Source organism: Symsagittifera roscoffensis, chromosome 4 (genome assembly GCF_963678635.1).
Source record: "Symsagittifera roscoffensis chromosome 4, txSymRosc1.1, whole genome shotgun sequence".
Classification (NCBI taxonomy): Eukaryota; Metazoa; Xenacoelomorpha; order Acoela; family Convolutidae; genus Symsagittifera; species Symsagittifera roscoffensis.
Window position 1 is genome coordinate 21,653,734 of NC_087065.1, and position 10,333 is coordinate 21,664,066.

The following is a 10,333-nucleotide window of genomic DNA, read 5'->3' on the forward strand; positions in this document are numbered from 1 at the left end:
GGGGAGAACAAAATTTTAAGCAAAAAACAAACATTATATGTAAACACAAATATGTAAACAACGACGACAAAACATAAGCAGACAAATAATGAGCCGACAATTTTTTTGTGAAACGGAATATTTCCCGTTTGAAAAAAAGCAGGTCTTGTCAGATTCGAACCAAGGATTTTTGCCGTCCTAGAGGTATTCGTTACTTCCAGACCAATTGCGCCGGAGACACATAAAAATTATAATTTTTTAAAAACTGAACCTAAATTTAGCTTTTATAATTTTGAACATTCTGTGCCTAAAGTTATTTACTGGAAAAGTCTAGCACACGATTGCAATACTCTTTTATTTCAAAACTCATTTTATTGAGAAAGAATCGGGTATCAGCGGCAAAGTTTTTCATGATTTGTTATGATTTTATTGTAAGCATCATGAGCTAGAGCATCAAAAACCGAACATGACTAGTTTTATGATAAAATCTGAACAAAAAATTGAAAGTCTCACATTTTTACTGGACTACAAAAGTTAAGACAAATTCACAAAGGTAGACGCTCGATGCCTCCCAGAAAACCGTTATCTGTCCTCTTTAAGTTTCAGTTTTTGATGTTGCATGACTTGTTACAACATTTTACCGGAAAATTTTGTATTTTTGTTAATAAAATCGATTTTTTTTCTACCTTTAAAATCCATTTAATCCATTCTAAATTGATTTACTTATATAAATGAGCTATCGTAAATCGCTTTTTATACTGTATAGTATCTGCATAAAATCCATTTAAAGCAATTTCAATCTCAAATTTGTCAGTGCGGGTTATTTTTTCACCGTGAATATTTTGCCTGCATAACAAAAACTCAATAAAGCTTTGAGCTGCGAGCTAGATAAGCTTTCAGTGCTTCTCTAAAAATAGTTCAGGAGCGGCGAAACAATAGCTGGTTTCCGCTTCAGGTTTCCGCCTCTCCGACAAAAAGTTCGCTAGTTCAAGGCCGGCCATTATCCGTGCTCATTGCTTGTGATGATGAGGCAATCATTCTCACTCAACAAATTGGAACAATCGTCGTAATCTCACGCAACAAGATGGAGCTATTGTCGAAAAAGCTCCAATATTAGTTTCAGTTTGTGTAACTTTTGGAATAAAAATTATATATCCGTAAACTGAATTGACAAACAGACTGCTCAAGTCAAGGTGAAGATCTGAATGTTCCAGCTGCCCTTCAATTTCATTGGATTTGTTTTTGGTTGAGTTATTTGACATACATTTTTTGTTTTTCTTTGAAATTCATCCATCAAACGCAATTTTTCAATCAAACGCAATTTTTCAGTTTTTAAATTATTTTATTGTATTCAGTACTGCGTTTTTTGAACCGACTATAATATTCTAATTCTTTGGTAGTCGAGTATAATTTCATTAAATTTTTTTTTCGAAAAACTAACTTAATTCTCTCGGTTCACAAATAGCTGATCAGTTTTTTAAGTTTGGCAGCTCCGTTAAAAGTTCGATTGCGCAATTGGCACAAGTCTTTTTCTTCATCCCTAATTTACACATCGTTTCCCTGAAACAGAAAAAATCTCTCTTCCTTAAAAACTAGAAACGAAAAACTGAACTTTTTGTGAAGTAACGAACTACAGTACTCTGTTTTTGTAGAAGCATTCCCAGATTTTCTGATGGAGCATAAGAGACCAGTTGATAGCCAGACCCGGTCTGCAAACCGGCAAAAACACGCAAAATATCTCGTATAGAAACAGCTCGTCCAAACTGTCAACACTCAATGGCGATCGTTTTTTTGCACTTGAAAACGCCTGCGTCTCTCGAACACTTCGATCATCTGTGTCGAAGCTGAGTTGCCGAGTACCGGTCATTTTTCGTCTTCGTAGTTGAAGACTCTCATCGGGCACTCGGGTTTTTCCCGAACCCAATAGAAACTGATAGGTAAAAACGAAGTTAGCATCTCGCCATATAACATCTTCAGTTGCGCTGGTTTGCTCAAGTAGGTATCTACCAGTGTTCAAAGCTATTTTCAAGTGTTCTATGAAGAACGTTTTTTGACGTCGGTTTCCTTTTAAAGAAGGTTTTAGAACCAGTTCTGATCTCTTGTTGATGTGTATGAAATATACGAGTGAGGGGTAGTATCGTAGCTGACGTGACAGCCATTTCTTGGTTTGGATTTCTGTTCTTTTGTAAACCAATTCAGGGCACAGAGCAAAGACTCCCGTAAACTCCTTTCTACAAAAAAAAGAACCAATCACAATCTTGCATTAAAAAATAAATGAAATATTTATCGCTTAAGCAAATGAACATAAGATTGATGTGCAAACAAGGGCGGATCTAGGATTTTCGCGGGGGGGGGGGGGGTTGATTTTCCAAAACAATTCCGAATATTTTGTCGACCTTTTCTTATGCCGACGAAATAGATTTGGTCTATGCAGAACACTATTCCTAAAGAACGCCCTCCCCAATCCTCCCCTGTGTGCAGGTGTAGCAAAAACGGGCCAATAATTTTCTCTTTAGATATTGAAATCGTTTGGTTAAAAGTTCTGTCGAGCTGTAAAGATGTCCCAGTGGATTTCACAAACAGATCATTTTTTCGAGATTTTACAATACTGTGCTTGAGAATTTTAAAAAAAATCATATTATTTGTACTTATTGTTTGCTTAAGTTTCGCTGAACAAAAAAAAGGAGATAATAAGTGAAATACTGGAAAAACATACCTTAGTTTGATGATGTACTTGGAAAGAGAATTAAAGTGCTGTTTGAAGGTGTGCATCTTCATTGAACTTCTTCCGAAGAAGGGACCACAAAACAACTTCTCATAGAAGTATTTCATTGCATTCAGAACATCCAGACTTTTGGTGTGTTTGATGTCTGAAGAGTAGCTTGAGTTGAGAGCTATTTTCTGGAAGCTTTCATTTGCCAGAGTGACAAAATTGCGAGAGTCAGAAGTCTTCTCGAGCTCATCCAAAACAAACTGGAATGATACGCCTATTTCTGAAAATAAACAAAACTATAAGGGATATCATATTTGTGCACAGGCATAAAAATCAAACAATTGCGTGCATTTTTTCTGATAGCGATACGATATCAAACTTGATTTGATATTCCATTTAGCTTTAATTAATTCCGTCCATAAAATCCATAAATCATTTTGATTTTAAAAACCGAAAAACCGACTACAGGGCATCTACAACAAAGAGCTTTTGGTTTAAAACAAAACGTTCTTTGTTGAGCTTTTGATGAAAACTATTCTCCTGTACCTTTGGCGAAAAACTCGATTTTCTCCTTTTTTTCAAGGTCAGCTCCAGCAGCTGATGATAATTTCTTCAGATGTGAGGTGTACATCTGCAATAAGCGAATGGCCCTCTCAACTCCGAATGAGATGTCCCGCATGAAGTTCTCGTGAGCAGGACATCCGAACACCATCACCACGTCATCGTCTGGGAAGGGTTTGAGGAATACCACGTGACAGTGCACTAGGCTGGAGGAGGGGACTTTGTTGTCGGCTAGTTGGAAGGATACGGAAGAAGATGTGGAGGAGGGGTTGGTGAAGAGGTTTGAAGGGAGGGAGACTGGAAGACAAAGCCGGAACATGTGATTTTGCGATTCTACCAAGTCCTTAAATACACTGAAATGAACACACCGTGTAAGGTTTTATCTTACAATTTTATTTAACAATTTTGGTTTTTTGATCAAGTTCGTTAGTTTTAAAATCTGTGATTAGTTAAATATTAAGCTTGGCTGAAATTTTAAATTATAAATCACCTTCAAACAAAAAGTTTTAAGTTTCGATTTCAAGTTTTATCAAATTATATTGTTTTGAAATTTATCAATTTTATCAAAATATATCAGGAAAACCATTCAGTAGTCGAGATATATGACTAAAAAATAATATTTATTGTCAAATAAATGCCGAAACAAAACTGTGAGCAAACTTGGAACACTTTGAAGATGTCCCTTCTATTCTCCTTGGCCATCACTCTTGACTGACAAAAGGTGCTATCTCGTGCCCCGTTTCCGACTGAGGAGGTGCTATCTGACATCTCGAAAGCACTCCCACTCAAAGACGACGTCTCAACCGAACAGTTGAAATTCACCACTGAGTTACTATTCAGTGAGTAGTCGCTTCTGTTGCTAGACGAGATGTGTCCGCTGCGGGGATTGAGAGTTGTTTCGGGGAAAGTAAAACTAGAACTCGGACCTGGATTTAGTGCGTTTGGCGAAACTGCCGGTCGTTTGCTGTCGCTTTCCGAGGTAGAACGAGCACTGTTGCAAAAAGTAGTGATAAATGCAATGAGCCCAAACTTAAAAAGGGTCGGCTGGATCAGTCAGTCAGGAAACTATTGGTCAGCTCTTTATAAATACAATTTCATGACACGATAAATGCATCAGAGCTCAAACAAAACAAATAGAGAGCAACTACCACGCTATATATAAATAAAATGTTTCAATTTAAATGGACCAAAAAAGTCACTAAAGCGATTATTAAAACTTTGTTCAGTAAAAAAAATTTATTTGATCTTTTTTTTGGATTGGAAAATAACCAATTAAACGTTGATCAGATAGATTTGAAACGAAATAACTTCAACGAACCTGTGCTCCGGTAGATTGCACGTGTTCACACTTCCACTAGTCCCACCCAGCGAAGACTCATCCTCGTGCTCAATGCCCCCCTCCTTCTCACTAAACTTCTCCCACTCACTTGCCCTACTACCCCCATTCCCTTCACACTTCTTCCCCCTTTTCAACTTCTCCATCATCTCTGCAGTTGGATAGAGCATGTGTATCATTACTTCGAGCAGACGCAGAACCGAACTGTCCAGTTCGGAGTTGATAGCTGTGCAGTTCCTTTTGAAGACATTAGCCACTTTGTGATTGGTGAAGAGAAGCGAGAACGAAGCTGGTTGAGACTATAAAAATCTCCTATTCTTCATTGAAAAGCTTAGACATAAATTTTGCTCAGTTTTTTTTACCTGGAGAAAAGAAAAATCGCCTAATTGACTTTCAAAATGAGGCCGTCATCTGGTTAGAAACATCATTAGCTGTTGCAGACAAAGTTTCTTGATGACAAAATACAAACAATTCAGTTGAAAAACCAAATGAAAGTAATGAAGTTTATAATAAAAAAGAAAAAAAATGTTATAAATGAACTGCTTATTATAAGAAAATTAGGGCATAAATTTGCCAATTATTTGAATTTTTGAATGAGATTCAACAATGAAGAATAGGAGGCCTGTATGGACACTCTGTGAGACACTGTCGAGAGGAACTCGTCTGCAATCGGCTTCTCATTGCTGCCCCCGCTGTGGTGCACGAAGTCGCTCACCCCCAGGGCGAATGAGTCATTGGTCAGCTGCAGGTGCTCCCACGTGAACAACAGCGCCTCAACTAAACAGAGTAGCGTATATTAAGTCTACCTTTAGGATAGTTGGCGTATAATTGTTCCGACCATTGAAAATGGAGATAAACTTTGTATTTGGGTGCATCTTAGTTTTTTTTGTTCCGGCTGTTTGAAAAACGAGCCGGAATTTTGTATTCGGGTGTGTTTTAGTTTCCATTTGTTTTGTTTTCTTTTCATTTTCCACGCAAAATCAGCTACCACAAATAACCATCGGACTGGGTTGAGTGATATATCATATTGAAGATCTTTCAATCGTGATTTGAAGACCGTAAAAAAATTCAAATTATTTTTCCAAGTGTCGAGAAAAACCGGTTTGAATTTTTTTTGATTTTTGGTCTAATTTTGAGCTAATATGGTGTGAGCGTTTAGGCTTACAATAGCTTATTTAATCTTACTTTAAGCCGTGAAAACTTAATTTTACTCAAATAAATGTAGTTTTGAGTTTTTTAGCGCCATTTTGTAAACAAAAAAAATTCAAAAATTTCTGCAAGAAGTTTTGAAATTTTAAATTTTTTTTTTATTTTTTTCAATTTTTTACTTTTTCCAGTCAATTTTCTTCAAAAACTGTATTCCGCAAGGAAATTTTTTTAAATGACTGTCCAACATGCCTAATTTTTTCTCAGATCTTTTTATCACATTAAGCAGAAAAAAAACGGCACTTATTCGAAAAAAAAATTTTCTCTATTTTTCTAAGACTGTGGTCGGAACATTCTGTGCAACTTGCACAGTAACTGGCTAGCCTTGTTTTTTCTTTTTGTTTTCCACGCAAAATCTGGTTCCACAAATAATCATCGGGTTGAGTTGACTGATATATCATATTAATGCCTTTTCAGTCGTAAATCGAACCACATTAAAAAAATTCAAAACTTTTCTAGTGTCGAGAAAAACCGGTTTGAAGTTTTTGATTTTTTGTCTTAATTCGAGCAAATAAAGCAAGCGAGCAGGCTTAAAACATCTAAATTATGCCTAATTTAAGTCCTTAAAAATTAACTTTAAGCACGTAAAACTAGTTGTTGGAGTTTTTTCTAGCTTCTTTTTGGGAACCAAAAACTTCAAAAAAATTCAAAAATTTTCTGTAAAAAATTTTGAATTTTTTTTCTTTTTTTTATTTTTTTTTAGTTTTTTAGTCTTTTTTCTACAAAATTTTTTCTACAAAATCTCTATATTACTATGACTGTCTAATATGCCTAAATAATGTTTTTACGTCAGATCCTTTTATCACACACAGCAGAAAAAATTACACTAATTTGGAAAAAAAAAATTCCAAGCCGTAATTTTTTAAAGAATATGATCGGAAAATTCTGTACTACTTGCACAGTAACCGGCTATCTTTGTTACTTTTTGAAAATGAACTATTTGGAAATAAAACAACCTCAGAATTTTTTCTGTGTTGCAGAACTTTTTCGAAAAAGTTTAGACACAAGTCATTCAAATTTGCCATTTTGAACTCCCCATTTCGCTTTCACAATCGCCATTAACTTTTTTTCAATTTGGAGCACTTTCATGAACCCCTATAACTTTAAGAATCTTGTAGAATACCAAGTATAGTAACGAAAAAGCGACGTTTTCTTAACTTTTGAAACAGAACTGACGAACGAAACAATTTTGAAAAAATTGCAAGGTAATGAAAAAGAATAGATTGTGCAAAATTTTGAACTAAATCCGGGAATTTACTCACGGAGGTTCCATGCCGCGTCTCTATACATGTAGCCATTCTTCTTATCAAACCCAGGCGACAACAGGCATGTTATGGACACTGGGCTCTCTCCTGGCAACATAAATGCTCCATACTTCAGCGTCGGCCCCATGAACGCTTCCAGAGCATCTCTCAGGAAATCAACTTTTTCCTGCATTAAGCCAGCTGTGCTCTCTGTATCAATTAGCAGAAGCACCATGTCATCAATATTCTGACAGGCGACGTTGACTGAGCCACTGGTCACGACAATTGGCTCGTTGGTTAAAACCTCAAACTGCTGCGTGTGGTTCGCAAGACGACAGCATTTGTCGACTATGTGTCGAACGCAGACTTCACTAAATGATTATAAAATTTTTATGACAACGTCCATTTGTAGTTTGTAGACGTTCTCAAAAATTTAGAAAAGGCGGTTATTAAATGGAGTAGTTATTATCAGAGGCAAGAATATCAGAGGCAAATTTATCAGTTAGTTATCATCACCGTTTCCATCCCCACACCCACCCCGACGGCTCCCCCTGCCTCTGCCCCGCCCCCAATATTTACCACATCCGCACATGATAGAGATTTGGGTGGAATTTTTTGGGAGGGGAACATAATTGGCGGGGAGGGGGGGGGGCTGTTTTTAAAGGTATATGTTGGGCAGCGGGGCAAACGTAAATACATACATACACCTATACATACATGCACTCATTAACAGAAAAATACGCAAATTTTTGGACAAATTTCTCCAAAAAAAGACTAAAAAAGGCATTTTGATCTATTGTTTTAAAAACTTGCCTACGGCACAAAAAATATTGTCAAAAAATGTTCGTATAAAACTTTTTGGAGGGTCGAGAAAAATAAGTTTGGTCAACTTAAAAGAAGGTAGCCAAAATCTTCCATACATTTTTTCTAATCAGCCTCTGCCCTCTCGCAAAAAAAGGTACAATTGCCAGCAGGTAACCAGTTTTAATTAAAATTTGCAACCGATTTTGTGTGCGTTGAGTCTTGCATTTCAACCACTCTGAAAAAAAGGACAAAATTATAATTGAGTTTCATGGAGTTTCATTTCTCTATAAAAAAGTTTATTCGATTAAATTTATCTTTCTGAAATAATAGCCATGTAACTCACATTATTCCGACCATTTGAAAAATAAGAGGAACTTTGTATTCTGGTGTTTTCGGTTCTTTCTTTGTTTTGACGCAAAGTCGGGTACCATAAATAATCATCGGAATGGGTTGAGTGATATAATAAAGCCCCTTTAGTCGTAATTCGAACAAACTTTAAGAAAAATTAAAAAACTTTCTCAGTTTTTGTTGATTTTCTGTCTAATTTCGAGCAAATGAAGAGAGCGTGCAGGCTTGTAATATGCTTGTAATAAAAAGCTTTTAGTTCAAATTGAGCCGTTAAAATTTAATTTTACTCCAGTGTAAAGTTAGTTATCGAAAATTCTTTTAACGCCTTCTTTGAAAGAAAACATGTAGAAAACCTTGTAAAAATGTCTGCAGAAAATTTGAAAGTTTTTTCAATTTTTTTTTACTGATATATTTTAATTTTTTCTGTATTTTATGAAGCAAATTGCCGACAAGTTAACCTAATTTACCAGTCAAAGTTTTATTGGAGTTCCTATTTAAATGTACCTATTGAAGTTCTAGGCTTTTGTTTAGATCTTCTCATCTTACCAAAAACAAAAAATGACGCAATTTGGGAAAAAAAGAAACTTTTCATGTAGTTTTTTAAGAATATGGTCGGAAAATTTTGTTATATTTGCACAGTAACCGGCTATCCTTGTTTTGAATTGATTTTAATCGATTGGTTCTCACTTTTATAGACAATGACAATAATAGTCAATTGTAAGCGATTTTTATCCAAGGAACGCGGTGCAGGCCAACAAGGTAGCTGGAAAAGATTATGTGACCCTTATGTGACTTAGAATCGAATAGTTACCAGTTATCACTTTCACAGGCGTATCCTCATTCCACCCCTGCCTCAAATAATGTTTATTCTACAGTCAGTGGCAAGCGCAGGATAGTTTCTCCGATTATCTCTACACCATCTTGGCAAAGTTTTCAAGTTTTTTTTTTGATCAGTATATGCTAGATTTTGAATGAAAGGTTGCGTTCTTTGGGCACATTATCTCTCTTCTAATTTAAAGCATAGTAGCGCAAAAGGCGCCTTTTGATAGTTTTTATGGTTGGCCAGCCCGAAATGGCTGTCAAAAAAGCAGTAACAAAAAGTAAAGGGGGAGAGCGACAAAGAGCGAAATAAAAGAGTTTTCCTAATTTCTGATAAAAACATTTGGCTGATTACTACCTTGTGGCAATTAAGTTTTCTTCTGCAATCCAATCCAAGAAACCGAGGTCATGTTGCAAAAAAAGCAGAGCCGGTATTTTAGGCTGCAGAACCAACGAGGCTTTCATTGATGAACAAGGTCAATTGCAAAAGTTATACTCTGATAAACACCGAAAATAACAAAAGGTTAATGATCATTCGACATTTAAGTTTTATGCATAATTTCCTCATTTAAAATGGAGCAAGGTTCATAATTTGTTCCATTTCAGCTTCTATGAATACTATTATTTAGAGCTCTCCTATTTGGACTAAACTCAGTATTATTTGTATCATAATGTTTGCCCCTTGGCTTGGTTGCTAGTGTCATCATCTCATTTTAACTTTTGACAATAAATTCATCAAACAACGCTTTCAATAGATCAATTTATTTTGAATACTTTCGCAATTCATAACCTTGCCTTATCTTAATTGATTTGTTGTGATGAGGAAATAAAGATGTTTTCTCTAAAACTTACAAAAAGTTTCCTCAAAGCCTCTCGACGGGTTCAATAGTTTTCTCAACAAGTTCAATAACTTAATTTTCCGGACAAAACAATCTTGCGCTTGTTATCCCTAAATTTTCCTAAAATTATATGTTCAAGTTTTACGCGGCATTTTCATTTGATTATGTGCAAAATTAATCCAACCAACAGATATGCCCGCACTTTTTAGAGAGTTGCAAAAAGAGCAAACAAACAAAATAATAGTTTTGATGCCAAAAACAAGTTTTTCAGGCAATAAAAAATCAGGCGCTGTGCATTCTAAGATCTAAGACTCATTTCATTTAGTGGATAGAGAGGGGGCAGTGGGCGGACGTCCCTTCCCCTGATTTTTGGGCGGCTAGCGATGAATTCTTTTTAAGATTCGTCGATGCAATATTTCACGAAATTTTACGAGAAAGCGCGCTGTAATAGTCAAATACTGCACTAATTATCTTTGTTGTTTTC

General features: G+C 35.8%; 1 protein-coding gene across 1 annotated transcript; it reads right to left on the reverse strand.

Moving 5' to 3' along the window:
• Positions 1-1,468: 1,468 nt before the first annotated feature.
• Positions 1,469-5,615, reverse strand: LOC134844795 (uncharacterized). The gene is made up of 8 exons (XM_063861611.1): positions 5,588-5,615; positions 5,212-5,366; positions 4,572-4,888; positions 3,914-4,244; positions 3,239-3,596; positions 2,696-2,972; positions 1,619-2,210; positions 1,469-1,539 (listed from the first exon to the last, which is right to left on the reverse strand). The coding sequence occupies exons 1-8, from the start codon at positions 5,613-5,615 to the stop codon at positions 1,525-1,527; spliced, it is 2,073 nt and encodes a 690-aa protein (XP_063717681.1). The 3' UTR covers positions 1,469-1,524.
• Between the last annotated feature and the right edge of the window lie 4,718 nt (positions 5,616-10,333).

What these genes read in the sequence shown, in the direction of transcription:
- LOC134844795 (XM_063861611.1), bottom strand. Translation starts at nt 5,615, where the DNA reads ATGATATATCACTCAACCCAGTCCGATG. An exon ending in TCACTCAACCCAGTCCGATG is followed by an intron (nt 5,367 to 5,587) that starts GTTATTTGTGGT and finishes TACTCTGTTTAG; the next exon opens with TTGAGGCGCTGTTGTTCACG. An exon ending in AATCGAGTTTTTCGCCAAAG is followed by an intron (nt 2,973 to 3,238) that starts GTACAGGAGAAT and finishes GTTTATTTTCAG; the next exon opens with AAATAGGCGTATCATTCCAG.